At 41.4% G+C, this 25,975-nt stretch overlaps 2 protein-coding genes across 11 annotated transcripts in view; one reads left to right on the top strand and one right to left on the bottom strand.

Annotated features, from left to right (window-relative positions):
• Window positions 1-17,581, top strand: part of RCBTB1 (RCC1 and BTB domain containing protein 1) — a 78,773-nt gene extending 61,192 nt beyond the window's left edge. For 5 of the 9 annotated variants that reach the window (XM_064270147.1, XM_064270149.1, XM_064270148.1 and 2 more), the window contains 4 exons: window positions 3,838-3,964; window positions 7,225-7,376; window positions 7,936-8,066; window positions 15,307-17,581. In XM_064270147.1, coding sequence (XP_064126217.1) covers window positions 3,838-3,964; window positions 7,225-7,376; window positions 7,936-8,066; window positions 15,307-15,447 — 551 coding nt within the window. In that variant the 3' untranslated portion in view covers window positions 15,448-17,581. The other 4 variants (XR_010318211.1, XM_064270151.1, XM_064270152.1 and 1 more) reach the window with 4 other exon arrangements.
• A 7,553-nt stretch (window positions 17,582-25,134) lies between these two features.
• Window positions 25,135-25,975, bottom strand: part of LOC100670438 (histone-lysine N-methyltransferase SETDB2) — a 104,385-nt gene continuing 103,544 nt past the window's right edge. For both annotated transcript variants that reach the window (XM_064270146.1, XM_023551227.2), the window contains one exon: window positions 25,135-25,540. In XM_064270146.1, the coding sequence (XP_064126216.1) occupies window positions 25,386-25,540 (155 nt within the window). In that variant the 3' untranslated portion in view covers window positions 25,135-25,385. The remainder of the gene's footprint in view (window positions 25,541-25,975) is intronic.

Genomic DNA, 25,975 nt, shown 5'->3' with positions numbered 1-25,975 from the left:
CCTTGTTCCTCATTCTTTTCCTGTGCTGAGTTTCTTTTGTTTGTGTATTTTCTTTTCTCTTCTTTTTGTTATTACAGATTTGTGTTTACTGAGACTTTGTTTTTCTTCTTATTTCGATGAGTAGGTTTGTTAGCTTTCTTTGTGGCCACTTTGAAATTTATCCTTATCTTCCTAAATTTGAAACAGTCTTTTATTACTTGATATCACCTTGATTTCCTCACCATTTGAAAGTCCCATATCTACACCATTTGTTCCCTCTTTTGTTGTTTTGATGTTGTCGTCATTTACAGATTGACATCTCTATTTCCACGTTTTAAGACTTTTACTTGTTTTATTATTGAGAGTTCTTTACCCACACTGGTGTCTTGCTGGTACTGTCCTGTGTCCTAGACTCTGGTTGTTGTCTGATGTTGTTGGTTCTCTAACCAAAGTACTCCTTTTAACATTTGTTGCAAGTTTGGTTTGGTTTTTACGAATTTCCTTAACTTATGTTTATCATGGAATGTTCTAATTTCACCGTGATATATGAGAGAGAGTTTTGCAGGACATATTTTTGATTGGAAGTTTTTTTCTTTCAAGCTTTTATATGTGTCATCCCTTTGCCTTCTTGCCTGCATAGTTTCTGCCAAGTAATCAGAGCTTACTCTTACTATTTCCCCTTTTTAAGTGACTTTTTGTTTTTCTTGAGTGGCTCTCAGGATTCTTTGTCTTCGTTTTTGGTAAGTATGATCATGATATGCCTTGGTGACTGAGTTTTGGGGTCTCTTCTATCTGGGGTTCATTTAACTTCTTGGATGGTCAGCTTTTCGCCTTTTATGATATTTGGGAAGTTTTCTGCCAGCAAATCTTCAATAATCTTCTGTTTCTCAGTTTCTTCTCCTGTTTTGTAGCTCCAATCATGTGAACATTATTGCTTTTGATTGTGTCCCACATAATTCTTAGGTTTTCTTCATTCTTTTTCTCAGTTTTTCCTCAAACAAAGTGGCGTCCATGGCTTTGTCTTCATTTTCACTGGTTCTGTATTCTGTTGTTTCACATTTACTCCTGAAACCTTCTGTTAGGTTGTTTATTTCTGAAATTCAGATGTTTATGTTTTGGGTATCTGCCCGATAGGGCTTACAAGGAGCATCTGGTGGATTCGAACTGCCGAGCCTTAGGTTTGCAGCTGAGCTCTTAACCACTACATCACCAGAGCTCTGGGTTGGTATTACTGTTTTTGTATAATTTCTAATTGTTTATTTATTTTGACATTTTATTCTTGTATTATTTTCCTGAATTCTTCTGTTGGTTTGTCTGTTTTCCTTGATTTTGGATATGTTTTCCTTGTTTTTTTCCTGTGTTTTCCTTGTTCTCTTTCCTAATCTCTTGGAAAGTCCAGATCAGGTAGTTCCACTGCCTTTTCTTCTACTGGAAGGTCATCTGATTATTTGGTCACTTGCTGGAGCCATATTGTCCTCCTTTTTATATGTTTTGATACTGTCTGCTGTCTCCAAGACATTAAGGTATTATTTTCTGTGTTTATTGATTGTATGTTCATTTGTTTCTTCCTGCTTATTTGTTTTGGTTTGAAATGTCAGGGCAGGCATGCCAAGTGTGCTTTGCTCCTTGCTCATCTGTGGGCACTATAGCTCTCACCACTTTGCCTGGGTGGGCAGGGCTGCAGCAGGCATGGTGGACCCTCTTTGCTGAACACTGATTTGTCTAGGTGGCTGAGGGTGGACTGGCCAGGCACTGTCCGCATCTTCATGTTGGTTCAGTGGTGTGGTAGCATTCATAGCCCTTCGTCAGACAAGTGGAGGTGTCAGATGGGGAGTGGTGTGGGCTCACTTCCCTCTGTTCAGCCAGTGGTCGAGTGGTGGTAGGGGAGGGGCATTGCAGGTTTGATACAGCGGTGGGCCTGAGCTGGGGATGCTTTGGCTGTGGTGGCACAGCGAGGGCTGGTGGGAAGGGGAGGATGGCATATGGGGCTAGGTGGGGGAACAAAGAAGATAAAGGAGAAAAAGGAAAAAGGGGTAGCTGACAGGTAGAGGCAAGGCGGACCTTGAGGCCAGCAGGAATGGGGGGAGGTGTGGTGTACGGGCTGGGTGGGAGGGAAAAAGAAAAGGAAGAAAGGTAAAAAGATGGCATGGTGAGAGCTGGTGAGTGATGGCGGGGTGGACGCAGTGTAGTGGCAGGCTGGTGGCTCTCCAGCTGTGGCAATGTGACAGCAGGAAGGGTTAGAGGTGGTATACAGGGTTAGGTGGGAGAGAGAAAGAAAAGGTAGAAAAGGGAAAAATGGCACAATGGGAGCCAGCTGATGGGGGTAGGGAAGACCTGGAGTAGCAGTGGGCCTGTGGATCTCTACCCATGGCAGTGTGGCATGGCCTGGCAGGAAGGGATTGAGAGGGCATAGGGAGCTAGGTAGGAGAAAGAAAGGAAGGAAGGAAAGAAAATGATGCAGCAGTAGCTGGCAGGTGGGGGTAGGTGGCGACAGTGGGCCAGTTGCTTTCTACCCATGGTGGTGCAGCGAGGCCTGGAGGGAATGGGTAGAGGTTGCGTACGGTGCTAGGTGCAGGGAGAAAGAAAAGGAAGAAAGGAGAAAAAGAGAAAAGAGAAAAAAAGGCATGTTCGAGCTGGCATGTTACGGCAGGTCAGACTCGGGGTGGTGGACCAGTGGCTCTCTAGCCAAGGCAGCACAGCATGACCTGGTAGGAAGGGTTATGGTGGGTCATGGGGCTAGGTAACAGAGAGAAAGTAAAGGAGGAGGGGGAAAAAATGGCACACCTTGAACCAGCGGGTGGCGGGGTTGGGGGACCCGGGCTGGCAGTTGGTGGATAGCTTTCTTCTTGCATGTTGCACTGTGGCCCACTGGGAAAGGTTAGAGGGGTTGTATAGCGCCAGGTGGGCGGAAGAAAGAAAAAGAAGAAAGGTTAAAAAAAAAAATGCAGCAGGAGCCGGTGGATATGGGCAGGGCAGACCGAGGGTGATGATCCAGTAGCTCTCTAGCCTCTGGAAGGGGTGAGGATGACGTACAGGGCTAGATGTGAGAAGAAAGGAAAGGAAGAAAGGGGAAAAAATGACACGACAGGAGGCAGGGTGGGGCGGACCCGAGTGACAGTAGGCTGGTAGCTCTTTAGCTGAGCGACGCAGCACGGCCCGGCAGAAAGGCATATGGGGCAGAAAGGTGAGGGGTGGGAAAGCATGTTTCTTTGGTTACTGGATGCTCTGCCTTCTGTTGGGAGCCCTGTGAAGTTGCCTTCTCACGCTCCCTGTCCATTGCAGGCTGTGCTCCAAGATGGCGACGCTGTGCTGTGTTAGTTGGCAGGGGACCTCCACTCCATATCTCTCCTCATTCTCTGTTTTCCTTCAGTTTCTTCTTCCATTCAGTGTTTGATCTAGTTCTTTATCCCTTCATTTGATGCTTAGGGTTCCAGGATTGATGTTTGCATCTGTTTTACTTAGTTTTTCAGGTCTTTGCTGCAGAGGGATGGCATGATGCATCTGTTTAGGGTGTCATGTTGGGTCCATCTCCACCATTCAGGTTTTAAGAGAGTAGTTATATTATCATGGACTACTTGTAACTTTGTCTTTCTTTTAATACACATCTTTTTTTTATACAAATCTCTAATGTCTAACTTAGCATTAAGGTATTTAGCCTTTCCAAATTTTTGGTAGTTTACAAACTCAGGGACTTATAATATTAATACTTTGAAATTGATTTGTCAAATCAGGCATGAACTCTCTTTAAAAAATTTAGTGGAATTATCTACCATGCTAACAGTTGTCTTTTTGAAGTCTTTCAAATTTTGTGTATGTTTTTTCAGCTTTCTATAATAATAGTGTGTTTGTTATTTGCAGAGCATGAAGACTTCTTAACCGTTGCAGAGTCACTAAAGCAAGAATTTGATAGTCCAGAAACTGCTGATCTGAAATTTCGAATTGATGGAAAATATATTCATGTCCATAAAGCTGTTTTAAAAATCAGGTACTTTTTGTATGCGGTTCCAAAAACAAAGCCTGTTGCCATCGAGTTGATTCTGACTCACAGTGATCCTATAGGACGGGGTAGAACTGCCCCACAGGGTTTCCAAGGCTGCAGATCTTTACAGAAGCAGACTGTCACATCTTTCTCCCACAGAGTGGCAAGTGGGTTCGAACCACTGACCTTTTGGTTAGCAGCCTATTGCTTAACCACTGCGCCACCAGGGCTTTGCATGAGCTTAGGGAGATCAATAACCTTACTTTCTTTTTGCTGTCTCTATTTATTTGTTGTTCAACAAAATGAGGACTAATAAGAAATGGCCATGGCAGCAGAGAGAATTTTTACCACTCAATATTGTTGCAAATAGTATCAATCAGTTACTTCTAAAAATAATATTTCCATAGTTATTATTGAAGAGTCGTGGGTATGTGTGTGTGGGGCTTGGAAACCCTGGTGGTGTAATGGTTAAGTGCTATGGCTGCTAACCAAAAGGTCAGCAGTTCAAATCCACCAGGCGCTCCTTGGAAACTCTATGGGGCAGTTCTACTCTGTTGTTGCTATGAGTCGGAATCTACTCGATGGCAGTGGGTTTGGTTTTTTTTGGTATGTGTATGCACGTGTGTATGCTCATACATCTTATAGAAAAGGTATAAAAACTATAATATATAAATATATAATAATACCTATATAGAAATAGTTATTTGTTTATATTGTTTTTTCAATGAAGATTGTTGTGAATACTTATTTCCATTGAAAAATTTGTTTATATGGTTAAAAAACATAAAAGGTTGTCAGTGAAAAATGTATGTGTCTTCTTTTAATTGAAAGATTAATTTACCCCAAGCAGAAAACTCTCGTAGGAATGCTAGGCTTCTGGCAAAGAAACGTTCCTTAGGTATGATGAATGGCAGGGGATCTTTCTTACAAACATGAGGGAACTAGACATTTATTAATCACTGGACTGTTGCTCACTGAGGTTGCCGTTACAGAGAAAGAAGCACAAAAATTCAGACCATTAAGGGTTAAAACTGGCCACATACAAATCTTTTTGGAAAGTTAGTTAAAATTCTGTTTAAAAAATAAGTTATCATGTTTTAAGGGAACTGGAAAATCACGTGTCATGTATTACTTAAGGGACCGTATCTGCACAAAGTGTTAATCGGAAAGGTGAGCTGGAGCTCTCTGCATCTGTGAACCCTGCATCGGCCAGTCCACACCTGTCATTTGTAATCCACAGTGGGCAGTGGCTTGTCCCGGGCCACATACTAGTAAGATTCAGATAAACTTGCATTCTTGTTTTCTGACCCACTGTAACTATTACTGCTTTCCTAGAGAACTGTTTCTTTTTTACTTCTCAGATGGGGTAATTCCTTATGTAAATGGAGCCATTCTTTGAATGGGTTTTGAAAATACTTTGTCTTTCTTTATACTGTATTTCGTTTTAAAAGGATTTGAAAAGATGGTCTTTTTAAAATGTGAAGCGTGTCCTTTTGTTGTTAGTTGCTAGTGAGTTGATTCCGACTCATGGCGACCCCAGGCGTGCAGAGTAGAACCGCTCCATAGGGTTTTCAAGGCTGTGACCTTTCAGAGGCAGATTGCCAGCCTGTCTTCCCAGGCACCTCTGGGTGGGCTCAAACCACCAACCTTTTGGCTAGTAGTTGAGTGCTTAACCATTTGCACCACCCAAGGCCTCCTAAGAAAATCCAGTACTCAGAAATCAGTTCTTCATACAGTGGATTCATACACGTAGATACAATACAAAAAGACCTAATTAGGTTTTCTTGAAATATGTGGCTATTCTAGTGACAGCCTTGGGAGGAGAGAAGAGGGAACAGGACAAAGCAAAGAAACAAAGTAGATGGTTGTTTTGAAGATGAGTTAGAAAAGAAGAAAAACCATTATATAAGGCAATGGAATGATAATGAGCTAAATGTAAATCAGTTAACACTTAAAATAGTTTTAAGAATATGCTGATTATATAAAATGAAAACCAACTAAATCACTTAAAAGATTTTAATATATAATCTAAGGTTTTGAGCCCTCATTTCTGAATTTCCTTTCATTGTATTGTTTAAGATGCACTTCTATGTGACATCTTTTTAAAAGAAACAAATGAATAAAAAATGTGCCCTGAATGGGGGACTGTCATATGGAAACAGTAGTGCTGTTAAATGCTAGAACCCCTTAAGCTCTGTGTGCAGTTCTGAATATTTAATTGGAGATGTCCATCAAAAAGTGAAGAGACAGCTATTGGTCTCTACTTGCCTGGACCAACAGAGGAAGAAGGAGAGTCAAGAACAGGAGGAAATGGAACGTATGGCTAACTGCCTCTGTGAACAACTGCCTCCTTTGCCATGACACCAGAAGAACTGGATGGTGTCTGGCTATCATTACCGAATATTTTGATCGAAGATTCTACAGAAGAATCCTGATCAAAAGGGGGAAGATGCAGAATAGAATTTCAAATTCTCGTGGACTCCAGACTTTCTTGAGCCATTGATGCTGGATAAACTCCTGAGATAATCTTTAAAACTTAAACCAAAAATATCCCCTGAGGTCTTCTTTAAGCCAAACAAAATACCAAAACCAAACCAAACCCATTGCCATTGAGTCGATTCCGACTCATAGTGACCCTATAGGACAGTGTAGAACTGCCTTACAGAGTTTCCGAGGAGCACCTGGTGGATTTGAACCGCCAGCCTTTTGGTTAGCAGCGATAGCACTTAACCACTACACCACCAGGGTTTCTGAGTCAAACGATAGTTTAGCTTAGTTAGTAAACAGTGTCTGCCTTGAGCATTGTGTTCTTTTTAAAGAACTTTCTAAACCTTTCAGTCGAGTCAGTTCCGACTCATAGCAACCTATGGGATCAAATTGACAACAGCAACTTGAAAGGTTAGATAGGAAGCGTAGGGGGCAGTAAGATGATGTTAATGGGGGAGGAACAATTCGGGAAAGGAGGTTGAGAATGGTTGCACAACTTGAAGAATGTAGTCATTGTCATGGAATTTATATGTTGAAATTGTGGACTTAGTATATGTTCTGTGTATATTTTCAACAACAAAAAATAAATTTAAAAGAAGAGAGCGTCCGTAAAAGGCGTAAATAAAAGCCCTTGTACATGGAACGATCTTAGAGTGTTAGGTAAAGAGTCATGGTCCTGGTGTGTGCAGGCCCGATTAGAGTCATGAAGGATGGACACCTGTAATATTTGTTAATCTGATTTCATCAGCTTGATCAGGAAACTTGCTTTTTCACCTTAGGTGTGAGCACTTTCGGTCTATGTTCCACTCTTACTGGAATGAGGACTCAGAGGAGGTGATAGAAATAGACCAGTTTTCTTACCCCGTGTACCGGGCCTTTCTGCAGTACCTGTACACAGATGCCGTCGACCTGCCGCCTGAAGACGCCATAGGTACGTTGTGACTGGCCAAGCCATAGGCCAAAATGTATCTCCTCATGTTCTTACAGTGCTGAAATGTAAAAACCTTCACTTTTACTGGCTTTTACGTGATTTTTTTAAAAAAAGGATTTAAATTAATTGTCTTCAAAGATTGTATTATGGAATTCTAATTAATAATGTGGACACAGTTTATTTATTACTGTGAACTTATTTTAAAAATAATCTTTTAATACTGAAGTTGCTTGTTAGGGTTTAGCATATCATTTTGGTGGGAAAAAAGTTTATTTTGAACTTGGAGACAAAAAGGGGAAATTACCATTTTTGGGTTTCTTCTTTTTACTGTGTGGAAAGAATGGTATACAGTTTGTGTAGGAAAGGTATGTTTTAGAGGTGGGGGAGGTAGAGAATAGACAAGAGCATGTATTTAATAAAATTCAGAATATTACTCAGTAAGACATTTCTGCTGACGTAAGCTACATAACTCTCTTCACCAAAATGAAATATATATGTCAAAAAATCATGGGAAATTATTGTCAACTTGATTAAAACTTCCCACACTTTTTACTTTTAGGTCTTTTGGATTTGGCAACATCTTACTGTGAAAACAGGCTGAAAAAGCTTTGTCAGCACATTATCAAGCGAGGAATCACCGTGGAGAATGCCTTTTCGTTATTCTCCGCCGCAGTCAGATACGATGCAGAGGTAACATAACCAGCAAACCCAAACCGCCCTTCGCTTGTGTGTGCTGCCCCAGCCCCCGTTTTCCCCCCGCTCTGATCAGACGAGGAAGGAGATGAGTAGCTTCAGTCTGTTTAGGGAATCAGTGAACTGTATGATCCTTAGAAAAATAAAGTCTGGCCATATTTCTTTATTCTCTGCTCATAGTTTCAAAATGGTTGTTCTTTTACTTCCGTTTTTAACTAAGATAAGAAGCTAAGTGATGGCAGGTTGAAATACAAAGTGTCTCACTTAATTGGACTCCCGAACGGCATGTTTGTTAGTGTCAAGTATTTCTCAACATCAGCTTATTTACTTTCTTCCAGACCTGCTTGGCTGTCTCCCTGGCTCTAAGCAGTCATAAGCAAAGTGTATCCGTGTATGCCCTGAAATTCTAACACTGCCTAATTACCTAATTATAACTCAGTTTTCCTGTGTTAGGAACTTACTGTGGGTGCCTGTTTTTTTTTTTTTTTTTTTCCCTAAGCTGGCTTGAGTTCTTAATCTGGGATTTGTGGCTCTCTTGAGGGTTTATGAATGAATGGGTTCCCAGGAATCTGAAATTTTGTTTATGTGCGTTCTCCCGCGGTTAGGAGCCCAAGCATTAGGCTATAAGCTCCTCATGAGCAGGAGCTGCCTTTTATTCATCCGGGAACCTGGAAGTACCTAGCACGTATTAGGTACTTGTTGATAAATGTTTGTTGAGCTGAATAAAGACGATACTCTGTAAGGGATGCATTAAGAGGGACCCTGGAGGCCGTGGTCCCCAGACCCTTTGTTAGCCCAAGACTGGAACCATTCTGAAAGCCAACTCTTCAAACAGGGATTGGCCTGGACCCTAAGACAGAAAATGATACTGGTGAGGAGTGAGCTTCTTGAATCAAGTAGACACATGAGACTATGTGGGCAACGCCTATCTGGAGGTGAGATGAGAAGGCAGAGGGGGATAGGAGGTGGTTGAATGGATGTGGGGAATACAGAGTGGAGAGGAGGAGTGTGCTGTCTCATTAGGGGGAGAGCGGCTAGGAGAACATAGCAAAGTGTGTATACGTTTTTGTATGAGAGACTGACTTGATTTGTAAACTTTCACTTAAAGCACAAGAAAAAAATAATTGGTGAGCTAAATGCTGATATACTTGGTTTTACAAATTCAAAGAGAGGAATACCCTTGGAAATTCAATATGTCCAGCTAAGGTGTACACCTTAAATGGCATAATATCCTATTCTTAACAGGTATTTTGTCTTGACTTGACGAGGCAGAGTACGAGGTATCAGGTAGTTAATTATCAGACTCCTGCAAAGATCTGTAGCTGTGATCTCTGAAACTTAGTAGAGGACAGAATTTATATTTAGTGCATTTAGAGATCGAAATTGACCATAATGTCTTATATTTTCAAAATGTATCCTGTGTATGTTTGAGATTATATTGTGATTATAAATATTTGATAAGGTCAGATATAGCTAACTTTACAGTCTGACAGTAGATGGAATTATGATCAAAGTAAATTGTTTATAATAGAAAATAGAGGTGTGATTTTTTTTGTCTACCCTTCCTATGACACCATGAACTTCTTTTTAAGAAATTATATTTCTTTAAATTTTACTTCACCCAGTGATATGATTTTAAATTGGACCCTTTTCTCTCCATTTGGCGATTGATTCTAGAATCTTGTCTACATTTCTCCAGACTTCTTGCTAATGAGTTCCATACTGCTGAGATTACGACCTTGCAGACTAACACCAGTGAGGGCAATCTGGGCAGAAACAAACAGCTCTAGTTGGTGGAAATTTCTTTCTCACCTTCAGCTAAAATCTGCCCCAGAAAAAGCCTCATGCCTCTTCTCCCCGTGCCATCTGATCTTCTTCCCTACCAGTTTTTCTTTTTCCCATATTAAGTACAAACACATTACAAGCTGTTCCTTCAGAGAGACCGTAAATGCGTGTGATTGCCCAGTGCATGTCACAGTGCAGGCAGATAGTTGGCACACAGGAGTACATGTCGGATGAAATGAATGAATGAATGTATTTCAGATACCTCACTGTGAAGGCGTGCTTTTTTAAAAACTTAAAAACAAACAAAAAACCGCCACAAATAGTACACGTTCAATATTTTGAGAAGCTCAGTTCAGGATGCTAGATGACTTCCTTTATTCTCTGCATCGAAGTGCTAGGAAGATGCCTACTTCTTGTGTCTCTTCTCTCTTCTATAAAAGTCATTGCAGTTCCTCCGTACCCTCTTTTGACAAAGTAACTTGCATGTAGAGTTTTATGTACATGCATAAAGCAATAAAAATTTATTGACTCAGTAGTTACTGGGATTTAAAGAGTAAGGTGATTGTTGCAGCATCTTTGCTTTATGAATGCATCGTCAAACTTCCTACGAGTTTTATAAAGTAAAGAAGGGCTTAAAGATGGAGCACTCAAATATTCCTCCAGTAGAGACCTGAATAAATATTGACCTCAAGAGGGAAAATGTGAATAAAACGTCTCAATATAGTTCTCTATCCCATTGTAAAAATTTTTAAATGCTTCTATTTATACTCTTTCTATTCAGGAAATTTTTGTTTGCCATGCATTATTTGACCATTGAGAGAAACAGTTGGGAAAAATTATTTGTTTAATCAGAGTAAAGAACTTTTCAGAAAATTCTGCCTGGACAGAGTTATGTGTGGTTTGCTGTCTCTTGTCATCTGGCATATATCTCAAGGGTAGCTTGTGACACAACCTTCAGGCAACCGTCCCTCTTCCTGTCCAAGTGGTCTTACACAGTAAGTTTTAGCATTCAATTATCTCAGCCTTGGTACTTAGAACTTAGTTAAAACCTGCATTGAGACCATCAGCTGTGTGTGTGTTTTTTACTAAAGAACATCTGTGGAAAGGGCAAACAACTTATTTTCAGAGTATGTGTTGTGATTAGAGTAACTTAAGCATGTAAAGATTTGAAATGAATTTATAAATTATTTCAGAATTAGCAAATTTTTACTTTGATCTTCCTTGCTACTTGTAACAAATGATATCTGTTTTTTGCCTCAGACCTATTTTATAATTTTCACTCAGGATGCCATAAACCCGAAATTTAGTTTCTAAAATACAAAGAACACGTTAGACTCTCCATTCCATACCTTCTTCCACCTCCAATTCCACAGACCTTGAAAAGATTTTTTCATTCTATGATGAGTCTCTCAGCTCCTGGTCAGGTGATCCTTCTTGTCCTTCTTGGGAATGTTTTATTTAAAGCCCAGCAACCTTGTTATGGTTGACTCATTAGTTGGGTAAGAGTTGCATTTTTTCCCCTAGGTAATTGACAATCTGAACATTTGCAGAATGAGTTGAACAAATCATGTAGGCTGTTACAGTATAAACAATTACCTGGCCAGAAGGGTGTTTATGTAGCTCACACATGAACGGCAGACTGGCTGGGGCTGGCTTCCTGAATGAACCTGCACTCCTGCCTCTGTGCCCTCCTCTGCTTCCTGTGCCTGAGCCTACAGAGTCCAAACGCATCCTGTTTCCTTTTACGTAGACCTGCCTTCACCAAGCTTCAGCTACTTAGAAAAATCCAGATCTGGACAGTTTGCAGTATTCTCTAGTCAGACTTTTCATGTGTGAAACTGTTAGGCATGTTGAATACTGAGCTATCTTACCCATTGGAGGGGAAGGAAAGGTCATTTAGAGGTGATTTGTAATTAGAAGCACTGTATTTATACCTGTAGTGTATATCTGTAGTGTGTGCCTGTAGTGTATACCTGTGGTGTATACCTGTAGTGTGTACCTGTAGTGTGTACCTGTAGCGTGTACCTGTAGTGTATACCTGTAGTATGTACAAAATCTCTTTGACGTTTACTTACGGTAATCTCTGCACAGTTAGTAAGCTGAATAAATTACTTTTTCATTTTTATTACAAAGATCTTGAATTCCAAATGAATAGGCATGGAAATAAGATTTTATGATGCCAAAATTTAGTCCACTGTTCCTTTCCTGTGAATTTGAAGTTATGTAATTAAAACTTTTAAATTATAAAGGCCCTTATCTGATAGTACATGGTTTGAAGAACTTCCTTATGCTTATGACTGGCTAAGGAGGATCTTGTAATTCTTCCAAGGTTGGGCCTAGATAAACTAGTTTTTGGTTTTTGATAACTATAAGATTAAAATATAGCTTTTACCTCTCTGTGGAATATAATGATTCCTGAGAGCAGGTAGTACCAGGGGTAGTGCTTTTTCTTTAATAATCTGAGAGGGAATGTTTTTTATAGTTTTTAACGTTTTAACTTGTTATAATACACTGAGTGTTTAGCGGGACACTTAGCCCACGGAGACTCCCTTGTTAAAAACATGAGTCTAGAGATTGTGCGAACATTTAAAATGTATTTTGAATTACCTAGAAAAGTAAATCTGTGGCAGCAGCAGGAGATAGATGTCCTTTGTCTCTTGTGGTTACACTACGGGGTGGGTTTCCTGAATTAACGATGCACATGGACCCTTTGAATAAGGAACTGTTTGCTTGCAGGGGCCTGTGCTGAGGAAGCAGGGGAGGCCGTCTGGATGTTTTTGCACCCCCCTCCCCACGCCGTTTAACATTCCCAGCTCAGGGAAGCAGGAAACTTGAAGCCACGACCCTGCAGTTTGAATGCTGTTGAGTTCCTGGCTCAAGAGAGCCCTGAGTACTGACCTAGGACTCACTAGCCGGCCAAGTTACAGAAATCAGACTACTTGTGATAAGAACTTTTATTAGTATTTGCTTTTATTTAGTCTTTGTATGCATTCGAGGAACCTAACTGATTTAATACACGTTCCAGCGTCGGCAGGAACAAACAATGCTTATAGGGAGAGTTTTGCTGGAGATGTAACGAGGTGTTAGCACAGGCAGAAATAGATGTTTAAACTGCTTTAGTTTACCTCTTGTAAATGTTACTTTCCTTATGAATGTTGGTACTCTGACAAAAAAAACCCAATCTGTGTGAAGATACTTCTGTGGAGCTGACCATCTGAATAATTGGTGGAGCGGAAGTTGTAGTTTATTATTGTTTGTGGCCTTAAAATGAAGGCATTTTTATTTAGGGGAGAGTGTGGAAGTGAGCTTAAGGTCCTTGGAATTTTTTTTTATGTGTCCCTGTAGGTTAACCACATTTCTTCATCACCCTTCTGTTTCTTACAGCCTTCTCTTCCTTAAAAAACCCTTATATTAATTTTTTTCTCTAATTTGTTGAAAGTGGCAAGCCTTTCAGCTTCTTAGACTGAAGACTTTGAGTGTAACTGTTGTTAGTTCCCTTTGAGTCAGCGCGGACTCAGAGCGGCCCCATGTACAACAGAACGAAATGTTGCCTGGTCCCCCACCGTCTTCGTGGTCCCCCACCGTCTTCGTGGTCCCCCACCGTCTTCGTGGTCCCCCACCGTCTTCGTGGTCCCCCACCGTCTTCGTGGTCCCCCACCTTCTTCGTGGTCCCCCACCGTCTTCGTGGTCCCCCACCGTCTTCGTGGTCCCCCACCGTCTTCGTGGTCCCCCACCGTCTTCGTGGTCAGTGCTTGAGCCTATTGTTGCAGCTGCTGTGTATTTTGAGTGCCTTCTAATTTAGGGTGTTCGTCTTGCAGCACTGTATTGGACAGTATTCTGTTGTGATCCATAATGTTTTCATTGGCTAGTTGTCAGCTGTAGATATCAAGGCCTTTCTTCCTAGTCTCTCTCAGTCTGGAAGCTCTGCTTCCATCATGGGTGACCCTGCTGATATTTGAAATACTGGTGGCAGAGCTTCCAGCATCACAACAACACGCAAGCCGCCACAGCACAACAAACTGACAGACGGGTGGTGGTGAGTATGATTAGACTGTCTGATAACCACAGGGGAGACTTTTCCCATTAAACTGTCTGATAACCACAGAGGAGACTTTTCCCATTAGACTGTCTGATAACCACAGGGGAGACTTTTCCCATTAGACTGTCTGATAACCACAGGGGAGACTTTTTCCATTAGACTGTCTGATAACCACAGAGGAGACTTTTCCCATTAGACTGTCTGATAACCACAGGGGAGACTTTTCCCATTAGACTGTCTGATAACCACAGGGGAGACTTTTCCCATTAGACTGTCTGATAACCACAGGGGAGACTTTTCCCATTAGACTGTCTGATAACCACAGGGGAGACTTTTCCCATTAGACTGTCTGATAACCACAGGGGAGACTTTTCCCATTAGACTGTCTGATAACCACAGGGGAGACTTTTCCCATTAGACTGTCTGATAACCACAGGGGAGACTTTTCCCATTAGACTGTCTGATAACCACAGGGGAGACTTTTCCCATTAGACTGTCTGATAACCACAGGGGAGACTTTTCCCATTAGACTGTCTGATAACCACAGGGGAGACTTTTCCCATTAGACTGTCTGATAACCACAGAGGAGACTCTTCCCATTAGACTGTCTGATAACCACAGGGGAGATTCTTCCCATTAGACTGTCTGATAACCACAGGGGAGACTTTTCCCATTAGACTGTCTGGTAACCACAGGGGAGACTTTTCCCATTAGACTGTCTGATAACCACAGGGGAGACTTTTCCCATTAGACTGTCTGATAACCACAGGGGAGACTTTTCCCATTAGACTGTCTGATAACCACAGAGGAGACTTTTCCCATTAGACTGTCTGATAACCACAGGGGAGACTTTTCCCATTAGACTGTCTGATAACCACAGAGGAGACTTTTCCCATTAGACTGTCTGATAACCACAGGGGAGACTTTTCCCATTAGACTGTCTGATAACCACAGGGGAGACTTTTCCCATTAGACTGTCTGATAACCACAGGGGAGACTTTTCCCATTAGACTGTCTGATAACCACAGGGGAGACTTTTCCCATTAGACTGTCTGATAACCACAGAGGAGACTTTTCCCATTAGACTGTCTGATAACCACAGAGGAGACTTTTCCCATTAGACTGTCTGATAACCACAGAGGAGACTTTTCCCGTCGATCATGTGCATTTTGAAGAGTCAGACTTGAGTTAGGGCATCATTTTTTTTTTTACCGTGTTGTGAGTAAATAGTATGTGCTTTTGTAACATATACTACCTGTGGCTCTTGGTTTGCCTAGTCTGAGGTTTCTAGCCTCTTAAATGGATTTTCTAAGGAAGGGGTAAGAAATTAGAGGTGAAGGGTTTGAAGAGAAGTCATTCAATCAAAGTTAATAAAAGTGGCCTCTTGTTTTTATCTTTGTTGTGTGTGTCCAGGATTTAGAAGAATTCTGCTTTAAGTTTTGTGTCAATCATTTGACAGAAGTTACACAGACTGCAGCGTTTTGGCAAATGGACGGCCCTCTTCTCAAGGAGTTCATTGCTAAAGCCAGTAAATGCGGAGCCTTTAAGAACTGAAGCTGAAGGCTGTGTGCGTGCCCTGTGAGGGCTCTGGGCCACTGCTGACGTGTGTCCTGTCTGTGCCCCGTGAGGGATGTAATTCTACAGGTAAAAACCACAGGTCGTTTTCTCACTCAGAGGCACAGCTCTCTGTGCAGGCTCCACCAGAGGATGTACGGCTTTGCCTGAACCCGCTTAAAGCAACCGTTGTTTCCAGATGCGTGTATCTTAAATGTGACCTTTCTTACATTTGGGCTGGAACATTGTAAAAAGGTGAGAGTTTTGCTGTAGCTTTTTTTGATTAAAGAAACGTCTGCACCTTGGAGACCTTAGGAAGGTGGCGGCAAGTCTCCCGGGTCACATATCAGGATACAGGAGTTGTGATGGCTCACAGGTTGTAAGATAGACATAGCAGACCCACCGTGAAGTGAGACTCCAACCTTGACCTCAGGGCTTGTGGAAGTGCTGCAGCGGTCACTCTTCAGTTACTGTGGAGGAATAGTTACGACCGTCTGAGGCTCTTGTTGGTGTGTGTGCACTGTGATGACTTTTTAACTTCATGGAATATCAAAGTAATAATTTAGTTTCACATGGGTTAAATCTGTTGAAATGATAATTATATAAAGATGAATTTCTAGTGCTGCCAAGATTTCTCTTCAGATTTAAGCACACGTAAGGAAGTTTTTTTCTTCCTTTCAAGGAGTAGTAATTTAGAACTATCCGTGAAAAGATGGCCATGAAAGAAACTTTGTTTGGATAAAGAAGATGGCTTCTAAGTTAGAATCTCCACCACTTATCCAATGGTGTTGTCGCTTATCAAGGTAAAATTTGAGGACATACATTTAAATTGCTCCCCTTACCTTTTCCTCTATAAATGTTGACTCATAAGAAGAAAATAATGACATATTCAGCATATTCTTTCCTCATAAATTACACCCGCTAAATCATCAAGATCTCACACATAAGACTTGAACAAAGTGGTTCTTAAAACCAGCTTTCTTACAGGTCTTAATGGAACTTGCATTATTTATCTTGTCTCTGCCAAATACCATCCCAAATTTAGTTTTCTAAAACCTCACCAGCTTCCACTTTTGATTTAGGAATAATATTTAGCATAATTAAATCCAGAAAAGGGGTCAAAATTATGGTTTTCTTGAAAAGATCCTACTTCAGAGACAGTTGCTATGTCGTTTTTGGTCTGGTTATGAAACATGACTTTGGGTTTAAGAGCGTTACACTTTGTGTTTTCTCATGTGTCCCCTAGGGCAGCTGGATTTAAGAACAAAGCTTTGTTTTATTCTCTGGTCCATGAACTCTTCCATTTGTGTGAGCTTCCTTAGAAGGTCCCCTGTCTAAATTTGGATCCTGAGTATATTTTCAGACTCAAATTAACAAGGTGAAGAGGTGCTATAGGTACTATTTTTGGCAATGTTTATAAATGGGTGTATGTTTGGGGAGGCAGTGAGACCCCAGATAGGAATTTGTTAACAGGCAAAATAAATACAAACCTAGACACCCCAGCCCCCTCTTCTTGGCAATGCTGCAAATGATTGAAGTCCACTTAATTATTTGGTTAGAATTTGTTCTGCAACATGATAGAATTTTTATTAGGTTGATAAATGCACACATTTATTAGCTATGATGGATAGTGTCTGTAACAATCACTGTTCTGTAGGCTTATGATCTAAACAAAATGAGAACTTCAGTATGTTTACTATTGTTCTTACTTGAAAAAAAATTCATTAAAAAACACAAAGTAGTATATCCATTTGCTTAGATAGTTCATTCATTCAACAAATAGTTACCGAGTTCCTGACACAGGTTAAGAACCACTTCTCGATTTCTGAGGAATTTGTGTGAGTCTGGATGGCAGTGAAGAGCACAGTAAGAGGTTTTTAAAAAAGTCCTTGGATTTTTTTTTTTTAATGCACAGTTTTTTTTTTTTTTGCTTGGTGGTGGTGTTAATCATAACAGGTAATGAAAACTATTCTCTCAAATTGATTGTTTTCGTCTTATGTCATAATGGAAGCCAAAGTATTCACATTTCTTAAAATAGCCCTAAATATACTTTCAAACTTCTTACTGGAACAATGTTTGATACTTTAGTATAAAGACTAAATGATGTATTAATAAAGTGATCTGTTGAAGCAGGCATGTAGAGTTCTTTTTTCCCCGTGCAAAAGCCAAGTAGTATGATTGTAGGTATCAAGCTAAAAACAGGCACCACCATAAACGTGTCAGCTGCTTGATTCCCAGCTACACACACATACACGCACACACACGCAGAAGTCTTTTGATTTAATTCCTGCTGAAAGACAGTATAGTGGAACTGTCACAACTGAAAAAAATATCTTGATCCCTTGGGGTACATATAAATGAAGGGAAAGAGTCCCCATCCTCAAGGAACTTAAATTATTAGCACAGAGGAGAGATAGACTTAGGCACTAATGACACAATAACATATTTATAAATAGCTTTTCTTAGTATTCAATTAGAGAAAATCTAACAGGGTTAATCTTGGAAATTATTCTGAAGATAATTCTTGTGCTGTGTAGAGGAAAACATAAAATGCCCTTCTGTGTCATCTCTAAAACAAGAGGTTAGTTGTACAAGCAAAGGCTTCAAGGCAGGGGATAAAGAATCTTTCAGAACTTGCTGTAAGCAAGTTAGCTTGGTTGGAATGGAGAGAGTAGGCCAGGGGCTGTGAGGAGGAGACATCGGCAAGAGTGTGTGTTTGTGTGTGAGAGGAAAAAGAAAACCATTGCTGTCAAGTCAATTCCAACTCATAGGGACCGTATAGAACAGAGTAGAATTGCCCCATAGGGCTTCTAAGGAGCACCTGGTAGATTTGAACTGCCAACCTTTTGGTTAGCAGCCATAGCTCTTAACCACTATGCCCACCAGAGTTTCCATGTGTGAGAGAGTGATTGGTAACTTTTAGATCCCACAGTGTCAGGTATTTTCCCCTGTAATTCTCATGAATTTTCTTTAGTGCCCTCATTTTGTCCCATAAGGTAGGCAGAATTAGGTTCACATAGATTAAATAATTTGATAAAGTTTTTCAGAAGTAAGTGACTGAGCTGAAATTCAAGCCCAGGTCTATTTTAACAGTTTGCCCAGTATTTGCCTACTGCGTGATTCCCTGTCATAGTCAGGGTTCTCTGTTGATGTTAGGTGCTGTTGAGTTGGTTTCAGCTCATAGTGACCCTACCTGTGAACAACAGAATGAAACACTGCCTGATCCTGCGCCATCCTCACAGCTGTTGCTGTTTGAGCCCATTGATGCAGCCACTGTGTCAGTCCATCTCGTTGAGGGTCTTCGTCTTTTTCACCGACCCTCTACTTTACCAAGCACCATGTCCTTCTCCATAGACTGGTCTTTCCTGATACCACGTACAAAGTACGTGAGAAGAGGTCTTGCAATTTTTGCTTCTAAGGAGCATTCTGGCTATACTTTTTCCAAGACAGATTTGTTTGTTCTTCTGGCAGTCCACGGTATATTCAATATTCTTCATCATCACCATAATTCAAAGCCGTCAATTCTTCTTCAGTCTTCCTCATTCATAGTTCAGCTTTCACATGCATATGAGGCATTTGAAAACACCGTGGCTTGGGTCAAGCCTACCTTAGTTCTTAAAGTGACATCTTTGCTTTTTAACACTGTAAAGAGGACTTTGGCTGCAGATCTGCCCAATGCATTAATGTTTGATTTCCTGACTTGTCTGCTTCCGTGGGTGTTGATTATGGATCTAAATAAAATGAAATCCTTGACAGCTTCAGTCTTTTCTTCGTTTATCATGTTGTTTATTGGTTCAGTTGTGAAGATTTTTGTCTTCTTTATGTTAAGGTGTAATCCCTACTGAAGTAATCCTTACTTCATCAGTAAGTGCTTCAAGTCCCCTTCACTTTGAGCAAGAGAGATTGTGTTATCTGCATATCGCAGGTTGTTAACGAGTCTTCCTCCAATCCTGATGCCATGTTCTTCATATAGTCAACCTCGAATTATTTGCTCAGCGTACAGATTGAATAAATACGGTGAAGGAATACACCTTGACGCACAGCTTTCTGATGGTGGATAAGATGTTTGGCAAATCCATATACAGAGAAAGCGTCTGTCCCAGTTAAGAACAAAACACTGCCCTTTCTATGATGGAAGTGGTACAATGTAATCAACCTGCCACCAGGTTGCTGGCTGATGGCCTTCAGGAATGGTGCCATATCAGGGACTCAGTGTTGGTCTCTGCTAGTGACAGATTGGGCTCAGCAGTGGCTGTAGACAGATTGGCCTGGGTGAGTGGAAGTCCATGTTACTGAGCCCATGCATAACCTCCATCCCTGCCACTGTGGCCACTTAGCTAATGAGCTCATTGGGTAAGGACAGGAGTGGCTGGAGAAAGAGGTTGACTAGTATCCACAGAACACGTCATGTAATCCACTTGATTGTTAAAATCCTTCTCTGCTGGACAGAGTAGCAGGGGCAGGGGTCTGGGGACCATGGTTTCAGGGGACATCTAGGTCAATTGGCATAACAAAGTTTATTAAAATGTTCTGCATCCCACTTTGGTGAGTGGCGTCTGGGGTCTTAAAAGTTAGCAAGTGGCCCTCTAAGATGCATCAATTGGTCCCAACGCACCTAGAGCGAAGGAGAATGAAAGACATAAGGAAAATATGAGCCCAAGAGACAGAAAGGGCCACATAAACCAGAGACTCAATCAACATCAGACTGGAAGAACTAGATGGTGCCCAGCTACAACCAATGACTGCCCTGACAGGGAACACAACAGAGAGTCCCTGATGAGACGAGAAAAGTGGGGTGCAGAACTCAAATTCTAGTAAAAAGACCAGACTTGATGGTCTGACTGAGACTGGAGGGACCCCAGAAGACATGGCTCCTGGACTCTCTGTTAGCCCAGAACTAAAACCATTCCCGAAGCCAACTCTTAGACAAAGATTAGACTGGATGGAGTAGAACTGCCCCATAGAGTTTCCAAGAAGCACCTGGTGGATTTGAACTGGACTAAAAGACATAAAATGATACTGGTGAAGAGTGTGCTTCTTGGCTCAAGTAGATACATGAGACTAAATGGGCAGCTCCTGTCCGGAAGCAGGATGAGAAGGCAGAAGGGGACAGGAACTGGTTGAATGGACACAGGAAATACATGGTGGAGAGGAGGAGTGTGCTGTCACATTGTAGGAGAGCAATTATGTAACAATGTGTGTATCAGTTTTTGTATGAGAAACTGACTCAAACTGTCAACTTAAAGCACACACATACACACATACATAAATCTTCCTCTGCTGAGGTCAGCCTTTGGTGATCATTCACGTGCCCCATTCAGAGAGGTCTATCCACATACCTCTTCCCCATATCTCCTGTCACCAGTATTCCAATCATGTTCCTTCCAAGTCCCTGACTATCCAGCCAAACCATTGGCCACAGCCCATGAATCAGTATACAGTCGCACGTCTAGCCATCTTTCAAGCAAAATGAACAACCAGGTGCACTACTTGAAGTTCTGCCCACTGAGAGATTTCCCTTCATCACTGCCCTTCAGGGAGGTCCCAAAAAGGGGCTGCAGTGCTTCCACTATCCACTTTTGAGTCGTGCCTTTATATCACCAACTATCTGTAAACCAGGCACAATTTTTCTCTCCCTCAGTTTACTGATCTTAAGGAATTCCCCACGATGCCAGAGGTGCAGACTGGGAGAAGGAAGGTAATGTGACAGGAGTGTGCACCGTGGGCATTTGGGTCATCTCCTCATGCAACTTGTGCCTTCAGGTCCTGCTTGAGCCGGATCTCATATATATACCACTTCCATATAAAGACGGACTGCTGTTGTACATGTCTGATTTTATGACTCTGTGGGTTAAACACCCAGTTCATGATGGGAAGCTCAGGCCACGTGGTAACTTGGTGTCCTATGGTTAAGTGTTCAGTCTCTACTAGGGCCCAGTGACAAGCCAAAAGCCGATTCTGAAAAGGAAAGTATTTATCTGCAGAGGATGGCAGGACTTTGCTTCAGATCCAAAGGATCTCTGCTGTGATTCACCCATAGGGGCCTGCCGAAGACTCCAAATAGCCTATCTATCTGTTAGTGACACTTCAGGCACCATTGGATCAGCCGGATAATATAGCCCAAGTGGTAGAGCAGCTTGCACGGCAACCTGGAGTTGTTGCAGAACCTTCTCTCTTGGTCTGTGCCCCACTCAAAACTAGCAGGTTTTGAGTCACTTGATAAGTAGGCCAGAGTAGCAAACCCATATGACGGATATGTTGCCTCCAAAATTCAAAATTCCTTTTTAGTTGTGGGAGGGGTTTTCAGCAATATCAGGTCTTTTACTACAAGAAATAAGACTTTCTTTCTCGGCACAAATAGCAAGTTTGAGGTCTTTTATGCAGTGCTGGAGCTGTGACTCTGAATCCAAGCCCATCCCTTTCTCCACTTTGTTTAGCGAAAGCAGGACCAATCAACCAGCTTCATTATACTTCTCAGTCTGACAAAAATGTTGAAAGGTATCAAATACACAATCACCTAGAGCCTTGTCTCACAAATATTTGACCCAATGGTGGTGATATTTGCGTATTTCTGTTGCCACCTCATGTCATGGATTAGCAGTGCCCTCTTTACTGCTGGAAATAGAGTCACAAGTGCCTTTAAGTCTAGCCAGACGTGAGAACCAAGTCAGAAAGTTCATTCTTCGTTTTTTTTTTCCTCCAGAACCAATCTCAGCACCATATGTCTTAGTCTGGGTTCTCTAGAGGAGCAAAACCAAAACCAGTGAAGCATATATAGATATATATAGAGAGAAATTTACTTCAGTGAAATGGCTCATGCAATTGTGGGGGCTTGCAAGTCCCAAGTCCATTAGTCAGATGACAGGCCGAAGACCTCTGGTGGCTCATGTAGTTGCAGTGGCTAATGAACCCAAAATAAGCAAGTCAAGCGACAGGCCTCTGCTGACTCACAGTGTTGCGGGGGTTGGCGAATACAAAAATTTGCAGGTTAGACGATGAGAGGATTGTAGGCAAGAGAGAGAAAGAGAGAGAACTTTGCCAGAACATCCATTTATATACTGGATGCAGGGCACACGCCCAAAGAAATTCCTCTTCCAACTGATTGGCTGCTCACTTCAGATCACAAATGGAAGGTGATTACGTCTGCCACATTACTGAGAATCATAGCCTAGCCAAGTTGACATAACATTAACTATCACATTCTCAAAAGTATGTTGCTGCATTGTGCCAAGTTATGGGGAATAGTAGATTAAGTTTGAAAGTGTAGTGGGAGACAAGATTTTCTTAATAAGAATCATGATATCAAAATTATTCCTTAGATAAGCAGTGTTGTATGATGCGTTGCTGGGGGAGGAAGCTGAAGTTAACAGCACCCATGTAGGCCAGTGGAAACCTTTATTCAGTGGCTATAAATAAAGTGGAAAGGAATGTAGGCTTCTGTAATTTGAGTGTTCCAGGTGATTCTGATACGCTGCCAAATTTGAAAACCACTGATCTTGATTTTGTCTCTCCAGTAATAATGACTTGGGCTATGATTCCCATTATAACAGGGACAGACATGTTCTTTTTTTCTACTTCATGTTTCTTCAGATTACTTTTTGAATACTGTGCTGTAGACTCAGATCAAATCCATTTTGAAATGTAGCCTTATTGTAAGTCAGAGTACTAGGATAAAAAATTAGAACTGTGACTGTGAAATTCTTAGGGGTCAGACATGGAGGTGTGGGCATATTTGATTTTTATACTGTTAGGTTGAAAAAAAAAAACAATTTTTTTTTCATTCTGGCGTATTTCCAGTGATATTCAAGAGTCCAGTTTTAAGTTTAGATGTTTGTTTTGAAGATGATGGATGCCCATGTGATAATTGTGGCTGAAAAGAAACATAAAAGGCAGACTTCATGTGACATGAAGACAGGTGAATCTGGTACAAGCAGGACATTCAAACTTATGCCTGAGAGGCATTATAGAGTGGAACTTGTCTAAAAAGTTAAGAATAGTTTACACATTCATTTAACACTTATTGAGCATTCTAGGTGTTGTGGATGTGGCAGTGAGCAAGACACAATTGTGGGCAAAACAGTTATAACAATGAGCAAAACAGAAATCAGGAGTTTCTACCCTCAGAAAAGTGATATATATAAATTTGTTTTATTGTACTTTAGAAGACGGTTTACAGAACTAGTTTCGCACTAAACTATTAGTACACATATTGTTTTATGACACTGGTTAACTCCACGACATGTCAACACTCTCCCTTCTCTACCTGGGGTTCCCTTTTACCAGCTTTCCTGTTCCTTCCTGTCTTCTAGTCCTTGCCCCTGGGCTGGTGTGCCCCTTTAGTCTTGTTTTATGGGCCTGTCCAATCTTGGCTGAAGGGTGAGCCTTAAGAGTGACTTCATTACTGAGCTAAAAGGGTGTCTGGAGGCCATACTCAGGGTTTTCTCCAGTCTCTGTCAGACCAGTAAGTCTGGTCTTTTTTTTGTTAGAATTTTGTTCTACATTTTCCTCCAGCTCTGCCTGGGACCCTCTACTGTGATCCCTGTCAGAGTAGTTGGTGGTGGTAGCTGGGCACCATCTCATTGTACTGGACTCAGTCTGGTGGAGGCTGTGGTAGATGTGGTCCATTAGTCCTTTGGACTAATCTCTCCCTCGTGTCTTTGATCTTAATTCTCCATTGCTCCCAAAGGGATGAGACCAGTGTTGTATCTTAGATGGCCACTCACAGGCTAAGACTCCAGACGTGACTTACCAAAGTAGAATGTAGAACATTTTCTTTATAAACTGTTATGCCAGTTGAGCTAGATGTTCCCCGAGACCATGGTCCCCACAGCCCTCAGCACAATTCAGTCCCTTAGGGAATTTGGATGTGTCTATGGAGCTTCTATGACCTTGCCTTGGACAAATTTTGCTGGCTTCCCAAGTATTGTATACTGTCTTACCCTTCACCAAAGTTACCACTTATCTATTTCGTGTTTTTCCATCCCCACCCCTCCCCTCTCTCGTAGCCATCAAAGATTGTTTCTTTTTGTGTGTAAACCTTTTCATGAGTTTTTACAATAGTGGTCTCATAATATTTGTCTTTTTGTGATTCACTCAGGATAACTCTCCAGATTCATCCATGTTATGAGATGCTTCACAGATTCATCGTTGTTCTTTATCATTGCATAATACTCCATTGTGTGTATGAATGACAGTTTGTTTATCCATTCACCCATTGATGGGCATCTAGGTTGTTTCCATCTTTCTGCTATTGTGAACAATGCTGCAATGAACATGGGTGTGCATATGTTTATTCATATGATGGCTCTTATTTCTCTAGGATATATTCCTAGGAGTGGGATTGGTGGATCACATGGCATTTCTATAGAAAATTTTTATTTTAATGGTGTGATGTAAGATACAATCAATTATTCACACCAAGTGTGGTAAGTGGTAAGAAGGAAACAAATTCTATGGTGGAGTAGTCAGAGGAAGTGTTCTAATGAGATCTGAAGAAGGAGGAGTTGACAAGAAAGGTGAAAGGGCAGTTTAGCCTTCACAACAGAATGTTCAAAGGCCCTGTGGGGACAGGAGCCCCTGGTGTGTCAGATCAAGGAGACAGACGGTGATGCACCAGCTAGGAGCCATGGAAGGATATGAAGTAGAGGGTAGGGCAGATGGGGCATGATCCAACTGACTCAAGCAGAGTCTGAGAAACATTTTATTGGAGAAGAAAAGTAGGGAAGGAAGAGAGATGACCGTTGAGAGGATGGCAGTAAACACCAGTCAGATATGAAATGTCAATCAGCAAGAACAGGCAGAGCTGGTATGGATCTCAGTTCGTGGACCAGAGAGGAGGAGGACCAGGAGTCCTGTGGTTTGTGTTCCTCATAGGCTGGCCCTCTGGTTTGAGCCTGCTTGCCATTCTGCCTGGCTCCTAGTTTAGGAAATGGTAATCCTTAAGCAGACAGGGAAGACACTGAAGTACATCCAGACCTCAGGCCCTTGTTCTCCTGAAGAAGGTACAAGTTTTGTTTTAAGTCCTGAAGTAGCTCAATCTCTTCCTTCAGCTGCTGCTGCCTTTCTTCAGATTGATGGATTTTATTCTCTATTGCTATGACAAGAATAAAGTGATTTCAGATTATTCAGTGGTTTTATTAGAAATAATATACCATTCCTAGCCCCTTGCACTCTCAAGTACATAGCACACAGTATCATGCCCCAAATGGTGCTACAGAGGTATGGAGAAGATGTCAGGATCTAGGGCCTTGTGAGCAGGAGCCAATTCTTAGTTGTGTTTGCCTCCACATTATTCTAACTCAGGATAGAACTTTAGCATCTATGACACACAAGGCTGGTCAGTAAATCTGTAAGATTTTTTACACATTTATAGCAGAAATAGTCTCTTCTGTGTATCTTTGAGAGCTTAAAAAAGGGATGACAACTGGAGAGAGAATTTGGCTAGAATCTCAAGGATAAGGGCAAACCCTTCATAAAAATACATCCAATTTTTAATGATACATAGAAGCCTTTGGTTCTGTTTAGAAAC

This window comes from Loxodonta africana, chromosome 17 (assembly GCF_030014295.1).
Source record: "Loxodonta africana isolate mLoxAfr1 chromosome 17, mLoxAfr1.hap2, whole genome shotgun sequence".
Taxonomy (NCBI): domain Eukaryota; kingdom Metazoa; phylum Chordata; class Mammalia; order Proboscidea; family Elephantidae; genus Loxodonta; species Loxodonta africana.
Note: the sequence above shows the minus strand (reverse complement) of the source record. Positions and strands in the feature narration are given on the sequence as shown.